This window comes from Amborella trichopoda, chromosome 8 (assembly GCF_054954075.1).
Source record: "Amborella trichopoda isolate Santa Cruz 75 chromosome 8, AtrichopodaSantaCruz75HAP2 v2.0, whole genome shotgun sequence".
NCBI lineage: Eukaryota > Viridiplantae > Streptophyta > Magnoliopsida > Amborellales > Amborellaceae > Amborella > Amborella trichopoda.
Window position 1 is genome coordinate 14,965,052 of NC_142343.1, and position 26,289 is coordinate 14,991,340.

The window sequence follows — 26,289 nt, forward strand, 5'->3', positions numbered from 1 at the left end:
GTCCCTCCAAATTGTTGTATTGTATACAAAAATGAAATAACTAAAAATTTTAAAAATTAAAAAATGTGAACTTCATTAAACTTTTGCATCCACAAGAAAGCAAGAAAATAGTTGTACCGATTAATATGTTAAAGCAAATCCAAATTTTTTACCTCATCTCGTAATCCCATCTGCATAAATCTTGGTGGTTTGATTTGAATCTTCATCTTGCTCTTTATAATGATGCTCCTGGTTTGGCAAAAAAGATCGTCTCAGGTTAATTTTTCTATAAATCTACATATTATTTTGAGATACACAGCTATTTTGAGATATTATTTTATCTAAGAACTTATTCCTCGTGTTTTTTTTTTATATACAGTTTTTTGGAGAATTCGCTAGTGAAAGTTTTTTATGGAATCTTTTGTTAAATCAAGACTTCTAATTTAAACCCTCGAGTAAGTTTTTCTGATTTTTTTTTTTTTTTTAAACAACACGAAATACATATTTATATCAATTCTATTAGAAAATATGATTTTTTAAAGATATGTTAAAAACTTGGATTTCTCAACGAATTTCAAAGAATCGAAATTTTTCTTTCAAAAAATCGCATTTTAATGAGAAACTTGCTAACTATGGCCCCAATTTCTATTTTGGTCAAAATTTGCTGACATTTTTGGCAAGCCATATTGACACACACTTTACCTCGACGGAAACACCAATAGCACACACATTTTGATTTTGGGGACTACTTTAATCGTTAAGCATGTGCCCTTGAAATGAGCTAGCAGGACACGTTGTTGGGTCCTTATGGGACCAAATATTTTCCCATTAATTTATGGGTTGTGGGGCCTGTAATTATTTTTTGCATGTTAGATAGGATATCCATTCTCCAGCAATATCCATATTTTCGGGATATTTATGTAAATATATATTTTTAAAATTAAAAAATAATCTTATTATTTATAAATTTTATGTCAAAGTCTTATATTTTAATAGATTTTTTTAATCCAAAATATGCCTAGTCCAATACTTGAAGTATCTCGATTTTTTTTTCTCTAATCCAATAATTCAAGTAATGGACCAACTTCCTATAAAATATATGTTAGGTACTGTTTTTAAGCGCCAAACGAAACTTTTTTTTTTTTTTTTTTGCCACAAGTCACCTGAGACTTGAGAGTGCCAGTCCACCTCCCATGTTCTCCTCACCTATGAGTAGATGCCCATGCCCTGGGCTCGTGATGGGTATACACTGTTAGGCTCCGTGAGTACCTAACCCATAACCACATGACTTAGACTCACGTTGGGTGCACCGAATTGGCCTAGACCCATGTCCACTGTTTAGCACCACGAGCACCTGACTCATGTTGGGGACACTGTTATGCACCACGGGTCCGCACCCTTGCTGTGCTTGGCTCGCACCTGCTGGTTCACACATACGGCCACGGGGGTTCGAGCCCAGGGATCCCCATGGAAGGTTTACATAGGCCATGTCCAAAATTCTCCACAAGAAAATTGTGGGGGCCTTTGCAAACAATCCCATAAAAAACACTATGCGCCCTTTCAAAACAATCCCCTATAAAACTTCAAAAGTCTCCCTTGAAGTAAATTAATGAAGCAAGAGAAAGCGAAGCATATTGGCATGGCATGAAACGTTTCCAATGCATAACCTCCTCTCTCACAACAAATTCACATCAAGTTTCTCTCTTCAACTCCTGCCTTGTCAGACGCCAACTAAATACCATCTCTCTTCCTCAAACCTCCCCCACCCCAAATCTTGAAACCCAAAAAATTCATGCCCATCTTTTTAAAACTGGAATACCTTTGCATTCTTCCAATTTGACACAACTGGTGCGCTCGTATTGCAAGCTCAAATCCTTCACAGAAGCCCACAAATTGTTTGATGAAATTGCTCCCGGGGACTTAGTTTCTTGCACAGCCATAATCGGGGCACTCGCTCGCCATGGTCGAGGTGAAGAGGCATTATGCCTTTTCAAAAGGATGCATTTTCTTTGTATTATGCCAAACCAATTCACTTTCGGAACTGTCATTCACGTGTGCACCAATCTCTGCAATTTAGCGGCTGGGGAGCAACTGCACGGGCTTTTAATGAAAATGGGTCTACAATCTGATGTTTTTGTGGGCACAGCATTGCTTGATTTTTATGCCAAACTGGGAAAAATTAATGAAGCCAAGAGTGCATTCGCGGACATTTGGGAGCCCAATGTGGTCTCCTTTACAGCACTCATAATGGGTTATTTGAAGAATGAGATGATTGATGATGGTTTGGAGGTGTTTAGAGTTATGCCCAACAGAAATGTGGTTTCTTGGAATGCGATGATTGCGGGGTTGAGTCAAGCGGGTCACAACGAGATGGCATTAAATCTGTTTGTTGAGATGTGTCGAGAGGGAGAGAGGCCTAACCAATCCACCTATCCATGTGTTTTCAGGGCAGCTGCAAATGTGGCTGCTCTTGGCATAGGCATGCATTTGCATGCCCATGCTGTGAAGTTGTTGGATGGATTTGATGTCTTTGTGGGCAATTCTTTGATAAGTTTTTATGCAAAGTGTGGAAATGTAGAAGATGGGAAGTTGGTTTTCAATCAAATGCAGGAAAGGAACATTGTTTCTTGGAATGCTTTGATTTCAGGGTATGCTCAAAATGGTCAGGGAAGCGAGGGAGTGAATTTATTCAAGGAAATGTGTGTTTCTGGTTTCAAACCGAACAGTGTTACTGTTCTTTGCCTGTTGTTTGCTTGTAATCATGGAGGCCTCATAGAAGAGGGGTGCGCGTATTTTGAGTCGGTGAAGAGAGAGAATCCCCAATTGCTGGGGCCCAAACACTATGCTTCTATGGTTGATCTTCTCTCTAGGTCAGGAAATTTTGAGAAGGCCAACAAGTTCTTGATTGATTTGCCATTTGATCCTGGAATTGGGTTTTGGAAATCATTGCTTGGTGGCTGCCAAATTCATTCAAACATAGACTTGTCTAACTATGCAGCTCAACGCCTTCTCGACTTAGATCCTGAGGATGTTTCAAGCTATGTAATGCTCTCAAATGTTTTCGCGGTTATGGATCAGTGGCAGGATGTGTCAAAGGTCAGGAGATTGATGAAGAATAAGGGGATGAAGAGAATCCCTGGTTGCAGCTGGATTGAAATAAGAGATAAGGTTCATGCTTTTGTGAATGGGGATAGAAGGCACCCAGAGATTGATGAAATATATCGGGCGTTGATCGAATGCTATTTGCAGTTGAAAGAAGCAGGGTACGCTCCAAAACCACTACTTAAATTTGAATGTGATGTGGAATGATTGTCTCAAATTGCCTTCTTTTTTGAGAGAAAAAAGCACGACATATGAGCAAGGAAGGTGATGAAATGCACAACTCCAAATCCACTAGACTGGAGAAAATACAGTCCATTTGAGTCGTCACCTTAATAAAAAGAAGGCAATGACCCTGTATAAAGGGCCATGACTCTGACGGTAGATCCTATTCTGTTCACGGCACTGTTTGTAAAACCGGCCGATCTAATCACTAACTGGCCGGTTAGATCTGAACCAGCCAACGACCGCTTCCGGTTTTGATGGTCACCCAGTATTTTAAACTTTAAATAAAATAATACTTCATATTTATATCAAATTCGTTGGAATGGCGTATTGGTTAACGTATTGTTTAGCTTTGACGAGTTTATTAATTGGTTCAAAAACCATATTCCATTTATTACTTGAACACCATTTACTACTTAGTTGATAAAAATAAGGGTTTATATTATATACAATATAATTTTTTCTTCATTTTCTTTTAAACAAAAAAAGATCATTTTCTTAAAAAAAGATTAAAAAAGATAAGTTTTTTAAAAAAGAAAGATCATTTTCTTTTAAAAAAAGAGTTGTCAAGTTGATTTTGTAAACACTAATTTAATATTCTTTACATTATGGTAAAGATTAAAAAATATTTTGATCATTGATACTCATTTTTATATTTTCTTATCTTTTCAGAAAATTTTACAAATACCCCTAAACACAAATCGACTCGTTAAAATCTATTTTTTCATTAATTTTCAACTTCATTTGAATGTGGTTTGTTTTAATCACATTCTTTATATGTTTTTCATATTTTAGTAGATTTTCTTGCATCTTTTTTATTTTTTTAACATTTTTTAAATCGTTTCGGACTTGCCCGATTAGAGCGGTTGAATCAGACGGTTTACCAGTTAATCGCTTCCAGACCCATGTCCAGTTAACCGTTCCCGTTCGATTTTACGAACGTTGGCTCACGGACATCGATTTAATGGGTGGCCCAAATTTGCCATTGTTTTCCTATACCATGCTTGTCCTATGATGAATAAAAGGATGGATTCTCACTGATGCGAACCCGGCCATATATTTGAGGGACTACAGTTGATCCCCATTGCCTTGGTGGAATTGTCGGTGATTAATAAAGCATCCTAATGCATGCATCTATTTAGATTGGCAAACCTCCATTATATGAGGTGAACTATAATTTTGACCTGTTGTAACTGACACTGCATATTCCTGTTTTGCTGTTTCATTGAAGGCCATTTGAACTTGTCCCTCGCCATTGATGAATGATTTCAGCTTTTACAAGTTCACAGTTCCAGTACCCTTAAAATTGGGACTGCAATGGACCCAATTATTGTTTATAGATGACGAGAAACCTATTCTGGATGGTAACAAGATAGACGCTCCCATATCACATCTCCTTCATGGATAGTTTTAGGTTAAGTCTGCTTGTTTGATTAGTTAAATCATCCTTCCTTTTCAATGATTTGCATGCCTTCTTAATTCATTCATTTTCCTAACAGTTCAGGATGGCAATGCGATAGTGCAGGACTGCAAGTAATGCACTACATCCTAACTCTATAGGGATTCTCTTCTTAAGCTTACGATTAGGGTTTGAGACAAGCTTACTTCACCAAAATAGTAAAGAAAATAAATTTCAGAAAGTCAATCTGCAACAAATGGAACTCATATATTTGGAGTGACCAATAACTTTGTCTCATACAGTAATTCTCATCCTCAACTAAATCAAAATATGTAAAGAACAAATAAACTGAATGAATTCGTTTTTTACCAAGATGTGGGATTTGTAAGTAAATGGAGCTACAGTGCGTTTATTTCCAGTGCGTTTGACTGGTGTTGACATAAGTGGGCGGGGGCGGATGAATCCATGCCATTGTGTTTGAAACAATTGGCAAAGTGGGGATTCATATAGAATAACTTACAAATCATATACATATAGTTGAAAAGATCACCATGAAAAGGGGCTTGCTCCCAACAAAAAAATCTCGTTTTCAAGATCTCTCACCCATTGACAGACCCTATTGCAAACATTTATGGCCAAACCCTGTTTTCGGCAAAAAACCAAAGTTAGAAGTAAGCATCTCAAACACACCATATATAAATAAAATCTTGAATGATATATACTGAAACTGTAACTGAAGCTAGTTACTGGTTTATATCAATGAAATAAAGATCAAATAATGCCAAGTTACTAGCAATAAAATCTCTCAAGTCACAAAAGAAACTGAACAACAAAATGCATGAAGAATTAGTCTCATAAGTTGCTGGTGAGCCTGTAGTTCCAGGTCCTAGTGCCATAAGGTCATAATAAATGAGGTTACACAACCCATAAGTTTAGAAGGAAAAGTTGACAATCAGATCCTTGAGGACGATGCTCCTATTGAACAGGCCATCATCAATTTTTCAGGAACCTCTTCAAGGCTCCATCGGGCGATAGACCGAGAATGTCTTCCCTGTCCTTCAATACCTTACCTCCTGAGAAGGCAACGTGGCTTGAGCAACCCTTCTCTGTCAAGGAGATTCTTGGTGCAATCAACTCCTGGGGCCAAGACAGAACTCCAGGCCCCGACGGATTTCTGATAGCACTTTTTAAGCAGTGCTGGGACTCCCTGAGGCCAGATTCAGTAGCCTTTTTTTAGGACTTCCACAACAGTGGCATTTTGAACAAAGCGATGAATGCAACTTTCTTAGTCCTTATTCCTAAAGTTGAAGGGGTGGAGGAACTCAAATACTTTAGGCCTATTAGTCTAGTTAGCTCTTATAAGATCCTTTCTAAGGTGCTTGCTAGTAGACTCAGAGAGTACCTTGGGTGGGTCATATCCCCTTCACAAGGAGCCTTTGTAAAGGAAAAAGGCAAATGGTCAATTGAGCCTTAATGGCTCATGAATGCATCCACTCTCGGTGCCTGGCAAAACTCAAAGCACCTAAGGAAGAGGCGTAGAGTGTCTACTTGTTGAGTATGGGCATCGCAGTAGAGAAGGGTATTGTCGGCATATTGGGAGATAACAGGGCCTTTGCTGCTAGCCTGGAACCCCCTTAGTAGACCATGTCGATAAAGCCCAGCAATGGAGCTGCTGAAAGCCTCCATGACAATAGAAAAGAGGAAAGGCGAGAAGGGGTCCCCTTACCGGAGGCCCCTCGAGGATTAGAAAAGGCCCCTAGGGGAGCCGTTGATAATAACAAATGAAGGTGAGGAAATGCATCCCCTCATCCACCTGCGCCACCGGGGGCCAAACCCCATCCTCCTCAAACTCTCCTCTAAGATATCTCAATCAACGTGATCCCCCTATGATGTGGTCACCAACCTGGCCCATCATTGGGGTTGCAAAGCTCAATCCCTCTAATCCTCTTACCGGGGGTTGCCTTTGTATATTGGAAAACCTAAATCTAGACAATGGTCCGACATCATCGATAAATTCGAATGTCTAGGTCTCACATCATCGACAAATTCGATCGGCGCTTCGCTGGTTGGAGAGGCTGCTTCTTCTATCCAGCTAGGATACTCACCCTTATTAAGGCAACCCTATCTAGCATTCCTATCTATCAAATGTCTATTTTCATGTTGCTTGCCTCAGTGGCAAATCGCCTTGAACAGCTTATGAAAAACTTTCTTCGGTCCAGGTCGGAAGGTAGGAAATACCACTTAATAGCCTGACAAAGTTTGTGCACTGACTCTCATGGGGGTCTGGGGATCCGCAGACTCAAAGATAACACTCTCATCGGAAAATGGTGGTGGAGATTTGCTTCTCAGAGCAACCATTTATGGCAGGAAGTGGTGTGCCAAAAGAACTGGTGCCCTCCCAATGCTTGGCTCCCTAGTGGGAGGTTCTCTAGTAATGCCTCAGGACTCTAGAAAGGCCTTATCTCCTGCCTTAGCCGTTTTGCAAGAAATATTGGCTGCCTCCCGAGAGCTGGGGACATGATTTCCTTCAGGAAGGATACTTGGATTGGACAAACTCCCCTTAGGGACTCATTCCCTTCCGTTTTCCATTGGGAATGCAATCCCCATTCGTCGGTCGCAAATAACTTCAAATTCAGAGCCCCAGGGAGGGTGTGGTCTCCAAACTTTAGAAGGCATCTTAACGACCACGAATTGCCAGCACTCTTAGAACTGCCATTCTTCATTCTTTTCTTCTCCCCCCTTCGGGCCAGGACAAGATCGCCTGGTTCCCTGCTCCCTCGAGTGTCTTTTCAGTCTCTTCATTCTATCATGCCCTCATCAGGCCCACCCAAGAAGCCTCAAGGTCCCTTGCCCCCCTGAGTAAAGCCTGGTTCTCTTTTATTCCTCCGAGAATTCAATTCTTAGCTGGGTAGCAATCCACTAGAGTGTCCTAACTGTGGACCAATTACAAAGAAGGTGAACACAAATCCCCAATCAGTGCATCATATGTCGATGCAACGGTGAATCCAATGCCCAACTGTTCCTGCACTGTGAGCTCGCTACTGAACTTTGGGGCCCTGTTCTTCAATTGTTCGGGTGGTCGTGAGTGAGTCAGTCAGTCCCTCAACTGTTTTCTTCATACCTATCCCCCCTTTGGCCCAAATCAGGCACCCTCCTATGGAAAGTTGCCGTGGCTGCTACACTTTGGGTCATTTGGTTGGAAAGAAACCTTCAAACCTTTCGTGGCGAGTCCACTCAAACCGATATACTCTTAGAGAACCCTTCAAACACTGCTCAACCGCCGACTTCCACAAAAATTGGCGAGCCTTGCTTTTCCTCCAACCCTCCCAAATCATTCGAGCATCTCCATGGACCGCCGCGGCCAGCGGCCAGTCCAAGCTAAACTTTGATGGCTGGTCTTTGGGAAATCCAATCCCATCGGGTATTGGGGAGGATTTTCCAGAAATGGATAAAAGGTCCTATGTATACAAACATAATTTTTATGTCTGGGTTATTTAGTTATTAATTATTGATTCATATACATGAGAGTCAAATCCTCGACTTCAGAGTGAGAGAACAAGAGCTTCATACGACAAGGCTATAGCATAGACTTGCCGGTATAATTGTGTGGAAGAAGAGAAAAGGAATCACAACATTTAGGGAAGTGACCACCTAAAACTCAGCCCAATACACCTATGTACATTTCACAGGAATATGACACAATAAATTGGCCCCATTTATAGGCGAGGCCATACAAGACTAATGTCGAATGTTCACTAATACAAACTGGTCAAGATACTGAGGAGTTTGAGTTTTTCATCATTTTCAATGCACAAAATCTTAATTTTTTACATCTCCAAACCATGATCAATGTAAAATAAGCCTTCTCCAGAATCACATCCCCCCCTGAAGCCAAATATCTCCCAACTCATCAAAGAACTGTTCAACAGAGGAAGAAGTGGGAAGCAACCCTACTTCTAGCTACAAGCAAAAGAATGTCCCGTGACATAAAGAACAGCTTTAAGCAAACCTGTCTCTAAAAGCACCAGAAGATCTCTCACACATCCAACAACTCGATAAGAAAAAGATTTCCATAAGCGTGTCACAAGTTGACATATTCTTAAGGCTAAGGTTCCTCTCTCCCCTTCAAACTTTCACTGTGAGCATGAAGCGGGACCAAAGCTCAGCTGCTTGGACTGGAACTCCCCCACTCCAGAAACTTGATCTTGTTTCCACTCCAGAACCTCGATCTTGTTTCCACTCTAGAACCTCACAACCCAGCCACTTCATAACCTAATCTTTCTAAATATTGATGTTCATTCAATTGCTGCTTCCCTTCCCTCTCCCAGTTCCACTCTATAAATCCATAGATTAAATAATATATGGAAGTGAATTAAATGGATGGAAATGGCAAACAGAACAAAATTCTCACAATTGAGTAATCAGGTGCAATAAAAACCTTTTAGTTCTATAAGAACTTGGCAATTTGAAATATTCTAGTGACTTAATATTTTAATAGTCTAGATCCCAAAGAGTATTTGTAACTGCCATATCATATACCTGCTCTAGTGTATAGAACTTCCTTTATTGCCATTTATTTCATTTATACAAAGGGGCTGATCAATAGATTCATACAAGTATAGAGTCCATGAGATTTCATCAATGTAGTGGCATGCAGTTTAGCATGAAATTCAAAAGCAAGACATATTTATGGAATATCAAGTTGACAGATTGAACACCTCCAAGTTCTTACATTAGAAATAACTTCTAAAAATGTTTCCTAGAAAGAGCACAGACCCTTGATTCTTTATCAATTGAGATTAATGTATCAAACCCATTTGATCACTGATCATAGTCCCGACATGCCACCGTACACTCATGAAATTTACAAAATTTTGAAAAGAGGGACTTTCAATCATTGGATAGCAGCAGCCATCCAACACATCAGCAGAGAGTCCTCCAAGTTAATGGATTACATTTATCAAGCACTTGCAGAGGTACATCTGTCAGTCAACTAGTGACAGACAACCAAATTCTGAGAAGCATTTATATATTGGTTAGTATCCATCGCCACTCCTAATCCCCTTGGCATAAAGGATTTGTTCAAAATCTAGAGTATTAAACTACAGAGTTACTGGTTCATGTTATGGAATTATTCTGTAATAGAAAAAGGTGTAATTGAATATACCATTTTACCACTATGAAAGTTCTGTTCAGCTTAGCGTGTGTCCTTAGGTGTATGATGATTACTTTCCAGTATGTACTCATCCTAGGAAATGATAATTAGAATTTCCCAGGGCAACAACAAATTCAGGTTTTCTACCGCATTTAATTCTTCATAAAGGTGTGATAAGCCATCTCACTCAAAATAACAGTGTAGGCACTGCCACATTTATAGTTTCACTCCATACAGAAATAAATTGAAAAGTCTAAATATTTAAATGAAAACAATTCAAACAAGAACTATTTCACTTGCATCAAATAAGAAAAAAAAATCAAACTGGAAAACTATCTGTATCTGTGTCTATCAAAAAGAATAAACAATTACACAAGAAAACTATTAATATTTGCTACCCGTATCCAAGAGAATGATAGACAAACCTTCTCAGCTAGTGGATCAAATGCAGCATAAAGCTCAAAATCTTGAGTGATCCAGCATAAAAGAACTGCCAAATAACACATTTTAGATGGTGAAAGAACAGAACATGTTGAGATGAGCTCTAGAAATGGTAGAAAAGAAAATGAAGAAAAACCTCAAAATGGAAAAATTGAAAACTGAGAGGTATCTCTCAAGTATGGAAACAAGTAGACAAGTAAAATCAGAGTACGTTAAGACATGGGAACTATCCAACAAAAAAAAAAGTAAGGAAATTGACCATCTAAGATATAAGGATTCACAAGAAAGTTATGATGATATGCGATAAGTAGCACAACCCCCGTGTTAGTTGATGCTTCTCAGGAACGACTTGAGTTTTATTCGAAAACCATAAACCCAAAGTGTCATCTCTCAAAAATGGATGCGCTTCATTATTTCACAAAATTTTCATTGAGAATATATCCCAAAGTTGAATTTTTCAAAAATGCTACCAGCCAAATAAAAAGTGTGATGGCCTAGGCCCGGTCATTTTGGTGATTCTAGGAAAAGCAATAGACTGGTTTTCTGAGATTCAAAATACTTGGTTCTCCAAGATAAAATCTGGATTTCATAGGTGAGAGGAACCTAAAATTTAGGTGAACTAGTCTTGTACAAAATCAATAAAATATTAGGGCTTCAATCCTATATCTATTGTTGAACCGTTAGGTTATGGCTTCAAACCAAGTTAGGAACCCAAGATAATAACAATAGTAGTGACACATTACTTACATTCTAATGGTTGTAATTTATTTTTTTTTGTAGTCAGTGATGACACCGTCCCACTACTCGTGGTAGGAATAGAACTCAAGACGTCATGTTGTAGCCTTGAGCCCATTCATATAAATTACTTATGTTCCACATATGAAAATTCAGTTTGGAAAGCAGAATAGTGCTCAGTCATTGCATAGCAACATTCAAATTTTGTCACGATGTTTTCTCCAAAATGAAAATGCTACAGCCGGTGATTCAAAAAGTGGACCGCCCAGCTCCTAGACGGCCACCAAGACAGTCCGAAAGGCCTGGGCACATCACCAGGCCTAGGCGGCCAATCTGGGTGGTCAATCCCTGGGCGCCCGCCTAGGCAGTACGGAACCCGCCTAGACGGCTGCCCAGCGCCCTGCCTTGGGCAGCCGTCTAGGGCCTGCGCCCCGCCCAGGGGCAGAATAAAGAGAGCATTTTGTCATTTTTTTTTTTTTTTAAGGCCCAAAAATTAGGGTTTTAGGTTCATTTGAAACCTAAACCTTGTTTGAGCCAAATTTAGAGAGAGAAAACCACCAAAAAACTAGATTGTGGTGAATTTTTTAAGATCGAAGGGTTACTCAAAGTTAACCAAAATTGATCAAAACATCACCCATTGGTATTATATTTACTTTTTAATGTTTTGCAAAGTTATTAGGGGGTATTTTAGAAGATTTTGAGTATTTAGAAACATCTTTGAAGTGGAAGTTTGAAGATTGAGCAATTAAACTCAAAGTAAGTGGTTTTTTTTATTGCTTCAATAATTTGCATTATTTTTTAGATGTCTTCTTCGGGATCTAATAGGAGTGGTGATCCCGGTTGGAAATATGGCTATAACCCAGATCCTAATGATAAAAATTGCATAAGATGCAATTTTTGTAAAAAAGTTACAAAAGGGGGCATAAACAAGTTCAAGAAACATCTTTCCGGTATCAAGGGGGATGTTGCCCCATATAAAAAGACTCATGATGCTGTTAAATAGGAAATAAAGAATTTTATGAACTTGGTGAAAATGAAAAAAGATGAGAGATTTGCCTCTATAGCAGAGATTAGATTTAAGGTTCGAGTCAATTTTGATGATGATAATAGGGATGAGGAAAGGATTGGAGAGGGATGTCAAGAGGTTGAGCAATCCATTATTAGGGGAAAGGGGAAGGGAGTTGTAATTGCTTCTGGTTCTGGGACAAAGAAGCCTCGGGTTAGAGGCCCTATGGATAGTTTCTTACCTCGGCCTGACCCTGAGATTGCAGGAGAAAAAACAAAAAAGCAAACCACCATTGAAAATAGAATCAAGAAGGAAGAGAGAGATAGAGCTGCGTATTATTTGGCTACATGGTTTTATGAGACGGGTATTCCTTTCAATACCGCTTGCTTGAGCAGCTTTTATGCTGCAGTAGAGGCAATTGGCCAATTCGGCCGTGCGATGAAACCCCCAACCCCATATGAGCTCTCAGAGCCTTTTTTAAAAAAGGTAGTGAATGTCACAAAGGAAGTTGTAGAACTTAAAAAAGATGCATGGGCTCAGTATGGGGTTTCTCTTATGACTAATGCTTGGAGTGATAGGAAGAGAAGACGTCCAATGAATTTGCTTTTGAATTGTCCAGTAGGGATTTTTTTTTAGGTCTATTGATGCCTCTGATCATATTCATGATGCCCATTACATATTTCAAGTGATAGAGAAGGGAATCAAGGAGGTTGGGGAGCATCTTGTTGTACAGGTTGTCACGGACAATGCCGCTCCTAATGTTGCTGCATCTAAGTTGTTGCGCATAGCTTATCCTAGAATCTTTTGGACACCATGTGCAGCACATTATATAGACCTCATGCTTGAGGCTCTTGGCGGTTTAATTGAGATATCAGGTGCAGTGAAGAAGGCCAAGTATGTTACAAATTTCATTTATAGCCACCATATCACCCTCAGCATGATGCATACCTTTACAAAGAAGAAAGAGATTGTGAGGCCTGGGGTCACGAGATTTGCGACCTGATACTTATGCCTAGATAGCATACATTCGAGGAGAGTGCAGTTCAGGCAAATGTTTACCTCGGATGAGTGGAGAGCATGCAAGTGGTCTAAGGCTCAAGTTGGGAAGAAGGTGAGAAATATTATACTTTCTAAGGCTTTTTGGCGAGGGGTGAAGGATGCCCTTAAGGTATTTTTTCCTCTTATCAAAGTCCTTCGCATGGTTGATAGTGACAAGCCTTCTATGGGGCTATATATATAATGTTATGGAGAAATGCAAAAGAGAGATAGCCCAAAATTGCAATGATGAAGAGACCCGCTACAACCCTGTTTGGGAGATTATTGATGAGAAGTGGGATAAGCAGCTACATCGGCCAATGCATGCAGCTGGTTATTTTTTGAACCCAGCTTTGTTTTATATTGACAAGGATATACAAACAAATGACACAATTATGGATAGATTAATAAGTGTGTAGAGGTGCTAGTCCCTGATCTTGAAATGCAGGATATTATATGCGCTAATGAGCTGATAAATTACAAGTGCTCATTAAAGTCTTTTGGGAGTCCAATGGCGATGAGGCAAAGGACCAAAATTAATCCAGGTATTAAATATTATTATATTAATAATATTCTTAAGTTCAATTGTTCAAGTAATCAAGTATTTCTATTATTTATTTATGATTTTTTTTATTTCTTTGCAGCCCATTGGTGGAGCCAACATGGGCATAGTTCTCCAAATTTACAAATAAGGCCATAAGGGTAATTTGTATAATTTTATAAATAATACATGAACCATATATATTATATTTTAATTAGTTCACTTTCATTTTATTTTGTTAGGTTCATACAAAGAAAAAGAACAGGCTTGATTCAAAGAAGCTCAATGACCTTGTCTATATCAAGTACAATTGATTCTTGAAGGACAGATTTGCTAAAAGAGATAATAGAGACCCCATCAGATCAAAAAATATGGACAATGCTATGAAGTGGTTGGTTGATAATGATGAGGTTGAGGGGCATGAAGGATTGACATGGGACATGGTCATGGATGCTTCAGGGACATCAGCTGACCCTCCTAGGGCCACTAGAGCTTCTGCACAGAGAACAAGGGTGGAGGAAGAAGAGGCAGATTCACAAGAGACGGAGGAAGACGAGTCGCAAAATGTCGAGGAGGGTGACGACTCCATCGATTCCGATGAGTAAGATGCCAATGCAGTTGAACCAAGATTTTCTGATGATGAATGAATGTTGATTGTTGAATAATTATTAAACGTTGTTACTTTGAAGTTTGAACTTTGATTGAAGTATTGTGCATTGAACATTTGAACTATTGAAGATTCTTTTGAGTCTTCAAGTATTACTTTCAGAGTTTTATAATTTGGTTGGTTGGCATATTTTAAGTTTTAATCGGATATGGATTATGGAGTATGAACTTACTTATGGATTATGGTTATGCTTATGGAATGTGTGTTAAATGCTAATATGTAGTATAATTTGAATATAATAGATAGTCTGATACTCAAATAACTGCAGAATCCTTATTTGGATTCAACTGGATCGTAGAATCTTTATTTGGATTCAACTGGGCTGCCCAGGTTCTGGGCGCCTGCCTAGGCACTGGGCGGCCTGGACCCCCCAATCCTCCTAGGACCCGCCTAGCGCTTTTTGAAACACTGGCTACAGCTAAAGTGGAACTATTTTTATGTGAATTTAATTTGGTTGCATTCTTTCGTAAATACCAAAAAACCATATCCAAGAAAGGCATGGCAGAGCATGCATCTAATTTTTAATGAATTTCCACCCCTTAAAATAGGTAAATAACGTACACACAAAACCTTTCGTCATATAGTTTCAGCATAATCTCTCCCACTACATCACAGCCATGAAAATAACATGTTGATTGTTCCTTGTGGAGATAGCTAAATGGTGGATAGTTCCAGCTTTGATGTAGGCACAAGTATACTTTCAAGACAGAAAGTGTTTATTTTCACATTTATTAATTTGGCCCAACCGAGCAAGTCAGTGAGCCTAAATTCACAGCCTAACTTGGAACCATACACCAGACCATCAACTTTACATGTAGAGCCTATCATATTTTGGACATGGTGTACCTACCATAATCTTCATCTTTCCTGAACTGTGTTTTATGTGGTCCAGCTTCCTTGTCATGCATGGAAGCATACAGCCTTTGATAAGCTCGATATAATCTGCAGAAACAAACACTAATTTACCTCATAATCGTATCAACTCCAGAGATAGCAGACAAATTTGAAACTCAGAAAATGAAAAGGAGTAGCATGCCTCTTCTGTTGTTTGCAACTGTTTATAGGTGATGAAAACTCTGAAGCCACATACTGATCAAGATATATACTTCGATATATGAAATGCCAAAGCCCAGCTGGACCACCAATTCCCGCATTTTCTTGCCTAGGAGACCCAGCTATAACATGGTCCTGCATCCCCAAATGAGGAGACCCAGATCCAGAGCGTAGGGTAGGGTGACTAGGGTCAACAGGCAGGTCCTCAACATGTAAACCACCATCTAGCATGGATCTCTGAACTTCACTGAGAACATTTGACTTTAAAAGGACCATCTCAATCTGAATCCTTCACAATTAAAAAATAACAGTGACTTGGAAGGCATGACTTCTACATCGAAAATTTATTGACATAATATTGGAAGTGACATATAAGTGGAAGAGAAACTCACTTGTAATGTTATTGATCCACCGTACCATAAGTAAAATTTTCATTGAAGAAACAAAACAAGCTGTAATTTACCTGCAATCCTTGAGATGGTAGAAGGCATCTGAATTAGTTGTGAGCAATATCAAGTACATCTCTACCTGACATGGGAGAAAAAACAGGAAAATTTACAGGCCAAAACATTCAAATGGAAGAACCTGACAAAATAAGGTGACTGGAACCATACCAACAGACAACCCACAAGCAGCCCTCAAATGAGTAACAATGGTTTGCAAACTACAAAAACTTCACTTAACACTCAAAAAAAAAAAAAAAAAATTCACTTAAACACAATTACCTACACCAAAATAAAGGTCATTCACATGTCTTTACGTTTTAGCCTAGGACAGACGCTAAGGGTTTGACCCTGAAGTTTGTCCCAAGAAAACAAATTAGACTGGCCTACTTTACCTTCTCTTGTCTTTTCTTTTTTTTTGTTTTATTCTTTTCTTTTTTTTATGAAGCAATAATGAACATAAGCATATAAGAATAGAATTGGATTGAACGAAATTCACATACACATAAATTTTACTTACATCGAGATAATGAACATAAGCATATAAGAATGCCATTGGGTTATATCTGGGTAGGCAAATTGGTGAAAATGACTCAGAGGTCCTGCAAAAGTACGTAGGATTTCAATATGTAAGAAGTATAGCAACGAGTACAATGCCTTAGAATCCAATAAATCATGCAAACATCAGCAAAATAAAAGTGACAGTGAGATAATACGAACAATCATTTGAGGGAAAAAAAAAAAAAAACTAGTAAACTCAGAAAACCTCATGCAAGTAAAACGAAAAACATCACATAGTTGTTGAGACCGGAACCGGGATCAAGGCAGTGGAATCGTGATAGGCTAAAAGCTCCCAATGGTCAATGTCATTGTTTGTAAACCCTGAATTTTAGGGATCTCGATCCCTACATGTGAAGAGCTGGATCCCAACTTTTTGGGATAGCAAGATAAATTCTAAAGGTCCCAGACCCATCTGGTAAAATCATCTCTTTTCTCTTTGAAAAATGTATAGAACATCATTTTGCGATATAATTACTTCATCTTTTATTAATTAATAGGCATGTAAGACTTGCTCCCTTATAAAAGATCAACTAACATGAGTGTGATATATATCAAGCAATCCCTGAAGGTTGGGATCGTATACCCCCTATATGAGAGCGAGATCTACCCAACATCCAGCTCCAGGTACATGGGATAGCTGAATCGCCACAAAGGTAGGAGAACATCATATGGTTCTAAAACTCGATGATAACTTCAATGGAACAGAAGAAACAACGACTGAATACAACATAACTAGATTTATCACATCTTTCAATTTTTTGTTTTAGTAAAATTGATGAAGTATTACATAATTACAATGATTCTGCAGAGGCTCATGCCGGCATACTCCCAATATCCCAAACCATTCTTATTTGTCCCTTTGTTTGGCAAAATGTATGCCCAAATTTTCCTCTCAGAGGAACACAAGCCAAAATCCAAATTTACACAACTAGCAACATTCATCCCACGTGTATTCTACTATATCTCCCATATTTCCCTCATGGTCGCATTCTGTGAGAGCATTGTTGCTCTTTTTTCAAGGTACATCTAGTGCATGTGCACCTTTTATATCCATGGACATAATGGTTGTTCTAATGTAACACATGTGGGACATTACTCCTAGAAGAAAAATATATACGCAAATTGCTCAAAAGTTATCTGTTTCACTGACTCAATTTTATAACATCAATGAGATCTTAATGTTCTTATCCTGGGCATGTAGGCCTTCTTAACACATGGAAATTTCATGGTCCCATTAGTCTATAATTGCCATGCTCAAGAATGAGGTATGCCCATGGGCATTGCATGTATATCATGCTGTGATATTTAGATGGAGAGGAAACGTCTTTAGGGCACAAAAATCCCAAATAAAAAACAGTCCAAGGACTAAAAAAGAATTATATATATTGGTCCAATGTCTTCGCTATTATGCAATAAGTTTATCAATTGAACTGCCTATTCTAATATACTTGTCATACATGTGCAACTATGTGAACGTGATTCAGAACAATGTGAAAGTAGAACAAATGTAGCGATATTTCCTTTTTCTTCAATGATACCTGAAAGATTCAGAAGACAAGACAAAATTGGAAAGTAAAAGCATATCATCTGGATGTAGGGATGCCTTTTGTGCACCAACAAGGCTGATAACCTGTAAGGAACAAATTTACACGTTCAATTGCACACCAAAGGGATATAAAGTAAGGCAAGAAAAGAAAAAATAATTTATTCCACCAAGAAATAGAAATATAACGAGATAGTGCTTAGCATAACGTAGATTTTGGAGCAGAACTAGTAGCTTGGGCAAGGGTTTAGCAAAGAAGAAGAAAGGGAATATCCCAAATTAGAGAAAGATTAAAAAACCAGAGATAAAATAATGAGCACTTGCTGCTCGAGGGTTTTGAATAGAAGTCCATACCATGATCCTTCATTATGCTTGATTATATCTCATACATAAGAAAACCCTAAACAAGACTTAATATTGGCCATCCATCTAATCTAATCATGGTCATTTATTATAAAGACTTTACGTAATAAAAAGGCATATAAGACTAAGAAATTACTACTTATACACCTAAGAAAATAAAACGACTCAAGAAATAAATAAAAGATATAAAAGGACATATTCGATGACTATTTTGCCCTTCTGCGATTCCTCTTGTAAACTTTAAGCTTGTCTCTCTTATCTAGATACTTGAGAGCAGTATTTCAGGCTGCATCAGATTTGCATATGAAGTACAAAATTGGGATATGATCAAGGACAAGATAATGTGAATAATCGAAAAATGGAAGCCAAAACAAGAAGGAACTAATGCGACTATTTATTATTTTGGAGGGAAAATAGAGAGGGAGGAAATCTATCTTCAAGTGGTTTGAGCTTATGGAGCACATGAATGTTGAAGCAAAACTGTATAATGATATCAACGTTATCCCAAAGTTTAACCTATTAGTTATCCATGCACACCATGTATCATGCAGAGCCATAGAATAATTCAATATTTAGGTTATCAACAGACATAAACAAAAAACATCATGAACATAGCCATCCAAAAACCTTTCCAACAAACATGAACAAGAAACATCATGAACATAGCCATCCAAAAACCTTTCCACCACGAGTGACAACGTTAAATATATTGACAATACAAAAAGTGAAAGAGGGAATTCATGCACTAACATGATTGGTTACACAGTGTTGAGTACTAGAATTTTAGAACACTATGTCCCAGATTCAGATCCCAACACTAACCAACCCAAAAAAGGGAAAACAAAGAGTACGAGACAAGCACTGATGAAACTACCTCCAGATAAATAAAGCTCCAATTACTTTCTGGAACATAACCTTGTTTAATATTGGACAATAAACATACATCGAGTTCCTTACCTACTCTTGTCAAGTGTTAGAACTTTGTAAGCAATATGCATTTGTTTTTATCAATGATTATATGCTATATCATGTGGAAGAGATGATTATTTATCATTTGTTCGTTCCTTCTCCCTTCATGCATAGATGAAGTCAGCTTTCAAACCACAGAAATGGAGACGATTCAAGCACAAATTCAGTCATTATTTCTCAAGTGAAGAAAACAATCATCTTCACCATCTAAGATAGGAACCAACACTGGAAATCAAAACTTCATATAAATTGTCTAGGGTTAAGTCCCACAGGATCATTAACCCATCCCAAAGCCAATATCTCTAGCAAGGCCAATATCGTAGCACTTCAAAGCACAGGCATACCTAGTTTAAGAAATTTTTATGAAGTGTTGTTTTTCAAGCCATTCTTCGTTCACCTTGTGATCAACTTAAAAAATTAAATAAAAAAAAAAATGAAAAACTGATTTAAGCCCTTAAAACCCTAGATCTCATCATCCAACAACTTGGCACTCCACAACCATCCTCGAAGTGGGAATTAGGACGGAGCATTATTTTTGCTCCAAATCAATTTCCTTTTTGGTCTATTGATCTTAGATATGAATAAAAAATGATTTGCCAGTTTTGGTGTCAAAAAAACCCTCTAACTAGGTGTTCTCGATCTTGGGCCTATATTGTAGCACTTCAACCAAGGGATAGAAAGTTTATCTCTACATTCGTCGTAGAGAAAAGCGGAGAGGGGAAGCTGATCACCCCACAAACACACAGTTACATTCATATATGTGCAGTCCAAACGCACATACAAGAATATGTATGCAGCTGAAACACACATATACACACATTTGCATTTGTATGTACAATCACTTCATTGGATTGAACTTTGCAATTGAATCAAATTTCACAATTTTAAATTGGTAAATGTAAGACATAGAAAACTGCTGACCCTAAAGGGTAAAAAATCATAGCAATAGCATTTTCCAAAATCCAAATTTTTTTTTTTTTTGCCCTCCCCCCAATCTCTTTCCCCACCTTAACCCACGAACCGAGAGCAATTTCATGCTGCAAAACTACCATCTGTGTAGCTCCCTCTTTAGCAAGGGTGTCGGCTACTGTGTTGGCTTCCCTCCAAGTATGCATCCAAAAGAAATGAATAACCCTCCAAATTTGGAAATTTTCATCAAAGAAGTGGTCAAACCTCCAAGGGCAAGGTGAGGACCCTGAACCTCAAGTCGAGACATTTTTGGAATCCCCCTCGATAACCAAGATTGAGCTCCAAGAGGGGTTGAAGGGCACTCGAGGAGGGACAAAGCCTTAGCAATGTTGGAGTCGGCATGTCCGATGAAGCGCAAGTAGGAAAGATGGGTACGGCCCGTCCTTGTCTCTGAATAAGTCCCCCCTATACCTGCCTGGCCAGGATTACCTAGAGAGCACCAATCAAAGTTGAGCTCAGTTAGACCAGGTTCCGCTGGTCTCCAACGACAAGCACGAGGGATGCAACTGGGCCATAAGTGCAGTAACGCCTGCCAGTCTTGGTGGAAGTCCGAGTAGGAGAGGTGCTTGAAGTATTTGTTGTTTTTGGCCCAAAAGATAATCAGGATTTTGACTCTATCTATGAGGGCAGTTTGCTGCTCCCCCTGAAAGATCCTCTTGTTTCCTCTCTGCCCAAACGACCCACAACATGGCAGCCACAAATGCCCTGCAACAATAGAATTTCCAACTTCGACCATGTTGGGAAGTGAAGGGAACATAGGAGATGGGATATCAATGTTGGAGTCACCCACGACCAATTGAAGAGTTGAAAGAGATCGCCCCAAAGGTTTCAAGCAACATCACAGTGGATGAAGACATGTGATGTTTGTTTTTACGTCGTCGTTGCACATGGTACATCGATTAGGAATTTAGCTATTGGGAGCTAAATTTATAGCAGGGCTAGGTATCTAGCTCAAGGGTTTAATGTCTCACTTACAGGTTATGTAACTCAAGAGGCCAAATATCTAACAGTTCAGTAAACTTGAAGTTAACATTTGGTGTTCAAATTCCTAAATCAGACATAAATGAATAAGTGGTCCTCCACTATGCCAAAATAACAAAACGAAAAAGAATATTCAAAGCTTGGAAACCTACTGTGTACTGCTGGTTCCTCAAACGAATGTTCAAACATGATCCACCATGAAGTACATTGCTAGCACGTTGTAGCAACAAATCCCCTGGCAGTGCATCCATCCGATAAATTGTGCCCATGCTCTTTAATTTGAAGATATTTCAGCATATACTCAACAATTGGTATCATTATAATGCATTAACCGATACTGATACCAGACACATCTACGATTCTTATAATATAAAATGCTATGACGTAAATGTAGGTATATAAAATAATACAACATATCCAGAATATGATAAGTCTAACTGCCTTTTTTTAATGAAGTGATAATACATAACCATATTAATATAAAATTTGCAAAATTCTCACGAGATGTGAGTGTTGGCATCCCACAGGTCAAGTGCTCACACAAAAAGATGATCACATAACGCAAGGGAGTGTAGATAGAAATCATAGTTTCAATAAAGAGAGAGGAGAGAGTGAAAGTTGAGGGACAGAGAGGATATAGATGAGCGCCAAAGCTGGGAGAGTTGAGAGAGCTTAAACTTAGAAGAAAGTAAACGGACGAGAAGAGAATGGGTGAAGAGGAAGTGGAGAGACAAAGTTTTTCATTGTTGTGTCTGTGTTGCAGTAGAGAGAAAAAAGAGAAAGGAAGAGAGAAGAGGAGGAGGAGAAGGAGGAGGAGAGAGAGAGAGAGAGAGAGAAGAGAAAAGAGAGAAGGTAGAAGGTAGAAGAGAAAAGAGATAAGGGAGAAGAGAAAGGAGCACAAGCGAGGGAGAAAAGTTAAAAGAGACAGAAAAGATGAGAAGAGAAAGAGGTGAAAGGAAGAGGGGAGAGGAGGGGAGAGAGTTTTTCATTGCTGGGTCTAGGTTGGAGTAGACTGTGCCCCCTGTTTTGTTAGCAGTTCAGCATTCCGGTTCCTTTCCCTCCAAGTATGTAGAAAGTCGACTTCAAGTGACCTGCAAAGAGAATGGGCATGGTCGAAAATGTCGGTGAGTCTCCAACAAGGTTCAGCAAATCTTGATGCCCATACGATGACATTCGGAGAGTCTAATTAAGCGGTTTCCCCAATTAAGATCATATCTTTTGAGCACCTCGAGTATAAGTGGCGGCCTCTGCCCAATTGGAATCTACGTACCCAATGTGGATGGAGAATGTGAGAATAGTATTACCATTGGAATCTCAGAAAATGCCTCCAGCTCCACAACGACACGGCCAAAGAGCACCCATCTATGTCAACTTTGATGGTGCCATGGGGTGGCAGGTCCATATATTCGAGCGAGGAAGCTTGAGGTTTCTAACCAAATATTTTCGAAGTCGGATGTTGTGAAGCCTCCGAGTGATCTGCAACTAGGAGCTCAGAAGATGGTGAGTGATCTCGCCTTTTCTGCTATTGTTGTTGCAGTACTTCTAGCTTCTCGGAAGACACGAGACATGAGAGTTTCGATCCTTCCAAATTGACCATAAAGTGGCTTGGATGGATGCTTTCCAAAGAAAAAATCCTGTTGAGGAAAAGGTGGGGAGAAGTAGACAGATAATAAAAGTTCAATGGTCGGGGGAGTGACCCACCAACAGTTGAAGTCCCACAAATGTTTGCTCTGAACCTGTTGAGCAACGTGGCAGTGGATGAAAAGGTGGGAGTGAGACTCCACTTCCTCGCACACATGACATCAATTGGCAAAGCTGAAACCTATTATTTGGAGTTGATCTAGGGTAAATTTTCTTTGAGAAATAGAAAAGCAAGAGAAAAGGCTTGAATTCTTGGGTTGTGGCTTTTTGTTGGTTTTGGGGGGCCGGGAGGGTGGGTTCAATGGTCCAGGCTTTATAGTGAATCGTGGCAGTAGAAGGTTGGTGAGGGTGAATGGCCATGTAAAAAGAGACCACTAAGAAAGTCCCAGAGTGTTCTTTGGACCAAATTCATTTGTCAGGCCTTTCTCCCTTGATGAAGAGTGTGGAGAGGTGGTTGAGGACGTTGAGCAAGTGATTAATTTCAAGGTCCAGCAATGCTCTTCTAAGATGGGTGCCCAAATTTGCTGGCCGTTGTTTATTTTGAAGTAAGTAGCAAAGGTTTCATCCTGGTCACTAGGTAGGGAGTAGAGGTTAAGGCAAAGTTCTTTTAGCGTGGAATTCCCAATTCCATAGCTGTTTCCAGAACATGACTTTGTTTCTTGTGGTTTTGTAGCAAATCAATGGCATAAATATTTCTTCGCAAGAGTAGAGACATTTGAAAAAGGTAGAAGAGGTAGCTATTCTAAGATCATCTGCTAGAAACCAATTGACATTATCATAGCCATATTTGTAGCAGAGGACACGACGACAAAGGGAGTTGAGTTGTGGTTGGTGGTAAAGCACCACCACCATTTTATGAAAAGAGCTTTGTTTGTTAGTCTAAGGTCACGAATACCTAGACCTCCAGTTCTTCAGGGTTGGCCGACCTTGTTCCAAGAGATGAGGGGAATCTTTCTCTTAGAGAAGTCAGAAGACCATAGGAAGACTCGAGTCAAACTGTTGAGGATATTGACAGCAAAAGCAGGCATATCGAAAAGAGACATGGTGTAGATTGGGATACATGATAAAACAGACTTGACAAGGGCAATTCTACCACCAAGAGAAAGAAAACCACCTTTCCAAGAAGCCAAATTTTTTTGGAATTTCCCCACAATGGGAACCCGAAGAGCCTTCCTAGGATTCCCAGTAAAAAGCAGAAGGCCTTAGGTACTTTGTTGGAAGAGTGTTAGAGGAACATCCTAGCCTATTCGCTAAGATTTGGAGATGAGCTTTCGGGACATGGATGCCAGTAAGTTTGGATTTGGACATATTGACTTTCATACCATAGGCCAGTTTGAAGCATCAAAGGAATAACCACAGTTTGTCAATTTGAGCAAAGGAAGCGTCAAAGAAGACAACAGTGTCATCTGTGTATTGTAGATGACATACGTCTTCCCCAGACCTGGAGAAGGTCTTGAACCTCTCCAACGTGCCACTATAGTAAAGGCTAGAGATGGATCTGACAAAGATCTCAGTGACAATAGCAAAAAGGAAAAGAGACAATGGGTCCCCCTATCAAAGGCCTGTCCTAGGGAAAAGTACCCCTTCAGAGTGTCATTGACAAGGACAAAGAAAGAGGTGGTATACATGAAAGCATGGATCCACTGTATCCACTTTTGGTGAAAACCCATCTTGGAGAGGACAAGGATTGGGATAGACCAATCACCATGGTCGTAAGCCTTTCACCATTCAAGCTTGAGAATGAGACCAGGTTTTTTGGAGCAATTATGATGGCTTCGTCGGGCTACAACTGAACTATGGAGAATTTGGTTGTTGTGGACAAAGACCCTTTGGCTCCGGAGATGATTTGCTCTAGCATAGTCCTAAGTCTGGAGGTTAAGATTTGGAAGAGAGTTTTGTAGGAAGAGTTTAGAAGGATAATAGGCCTGAAGTCCTTTGTGGTTATCGGCTCCCTCTACCTTGGGGATAAGGGCTATGAAGATATTGTCATGTCTCTGTTGAGGATGCTTGTGGTAAAATTCATGGACGAAGACGTCAGGGCCAGAGGCTTTATCTTTACCAAGTTGAAGTCATCGCAGCCCTAATTTCCTCAAATTGGAAGGGTCAGATGAGAGCCCAAGCACGAGTTAGGATTGAGGTCAAGAAGGAGAGATCAGCCATCTGTGGGTGACCATAATAAGCAATGAAGAGATTTTGAAAGGATAGTAGCAAATTCAATATCAATTGATTTAAAAAAGGTATGTGAGTCAATAGAGATTTGGTTGATGGAGTTCGAACCGGTGTTTTAAAATGCGGACGCATCATGCGCTATGTGCTTGGCACCACATATGCGGTTTGGAGAGATGTGACCGCATATGCGCCGCTTCAAAGCCGCATAGCACATCAGACCGCATCATGCCGCATAATTTTCCGTAAAAGTTTTTCAAAATAATACCCCTTGGGAATGGGTAAAATGGTCTTTTTGACCTTCAAAATTTGGGGAAAAGGAGTTAGGGGGGTATTAAACCCTCCCAAACAACAATTTTCAGCCACATTCGTGGCTTTTTTGTGATTAATTGAATCAAAAGAAAAATTTGGGTGAAAATGTTTTTTGTTGAAGTTCTTTGATTTATGCATTTGTTGATACTTGGTTATTGATTTGTACCTTTTGGGTGTTGATTTGTGGAAGTTTAAGTGAACTTGTGACGACAAATTGAGGGTTTTAAGGGTCGTGAAGAAATCGATACTTGCTTTAAGTAACCGGTAATTGTTTTTTCTGTTTACAATAATACTTTTTTTTGGGGCAATGTCTTCTTCCCAATCTTCTAGTAATAAAGATCAGGCTTGAAAATATGCCAAACTTAAAAATCCGAAAGATTAAACTTGTGTGATTTGTATGTTTTGTGGAAATACTTATTTGGGTGGGTATTTTTCGATAAAAAGAACACTTAACCGGTATTTCTGGGAATGTAAGAGCGTGCCCATAAGATACGGAAAAGATAAAAAGAGAGACTCGAGAATACATGAATAGCTTAAAAAAATAAAAAGAGAAGGAAAAAATGAAAAAAAATAATAATTACTTGATGAGGTGCAATTATTTGATGTTGCTAATGATGATATATCAGAAGCTGCAATGAGGTAAAGGGGTACTCCAGCTCCAATCTAAAGAGAGAGAGTTGTAAATATTGGTGGTAGTGTTGGAAAAAAAACAGCTCTCTCTAAGGGGTCAATGGATATTTTTTTCACCCCTAACCCCAAAATTGTGGTTCAGGAGAGGGAAAAAAATAAAACTAACCACAATTAACAATCGATACAAGAAAGAACAGAGGAAGTCGGTAAGTAAGTACATTGCAACGTAGCTTTACATAGCCAACATTCCTTTTAATACTATAACCCTCGATAGTTTTGCATGTATGGCCCATGACTTATTCCTCCTTCACTACATGAGGTTAGGGAGTTATTGAAGGATGTTGTATCTGATGTTAACAAAATTTTGATTTCTCAA

General features: G+C 39.1%; 2 protein-coding genes across 19 annotated transcripts in view; one reads left to right on the forward strand and one right to left on the reverse strand.

Annotated features, from left to right (window-relative positions):
• Nucleotides 1–1,059: 1,059 nt before the first annotated feature.
• On the forward strand, nucleotides 1,060–3,616 carry LOC18434143 (pentatricopeptide repeat-containing protein At5g42450, mitochondrial). The gene has a single exon (XM_006844219.4). The coding sequence runs from the start codon at nucleotides 1,624–1,626 to the stop codon at nucleotides 3,286–3,288; it is 1,665 nt and encodes a 554-aa protein (XP_006844282.2). The 5' UTR covers nucleotides 1,060–1,623; the 3' UTR covers nucleotides 3,289–3,616.
• A 1,334-nt stretch (nucleotides 3,617–4,950) lies between these two features.
• Nucleotides 4,951–26,289, reverse strand: part of LOC18434142 (SAND family protein) — a 51,236-nt gene continuing 29,897 nt past the window's right edge. For 8 of the 18 annotated variants that reach the window (XR_016061309.1, XR_016061315.1, XR_016061305.1 and 5 more), the window contains 7 exons: nucleotides 17,878–17,969; nucleotides 16,299–16,380; nucleotides 15,799–15,863; nucleotides 15,319–15,624; nucleotides 15,133–15,224; nucleotides 10,283–10,347; nucleotides 4,951–5,344 (listed from right to left, as the gene is read on the reverse strand). Coding sequence is in view for 4 of the 18 variants with exons in the window: in XM_020667168.2 (XP_020522827.1) it covers nucleotides 5,249–5,344; nucleotides 10,283–10,347; nucleotides 15,133–15,224; nucleotides 15,319–15,624; nucleotides 15,799–15,863; nucleotides 16,299–16,380; nucleotides 17,878–17,969 (798 nt within the window). In the remaining 14 variants the exon portion in view is untranslated. Of the gene's footprint in view, nucleotides 5,345–10,282; nucleotides 10,348–15,132; nucleotides 15,225–15,318; nucleotides 15,625–15,727; nucleotides 15,864–16,298; nucleotides 16,381–17,877; nucleotides 17,970–26,289 lie in introns of those variants that run through there. The other 10 variants (XR_016061310.1, XR_016061308.1, XR_016061307.1 and 7 more) reach the window with 4 other exon arrangements.

What these genes read in the sequence shown, in the direction of transcription:
- LOC18434143 (XM_006844219.4), top strand. Translation starts at nt 1,624, where the DNA reads ATGAAACGTTTCCAATGCATAACCTCCTCTCTCACAACAAATTCACAT.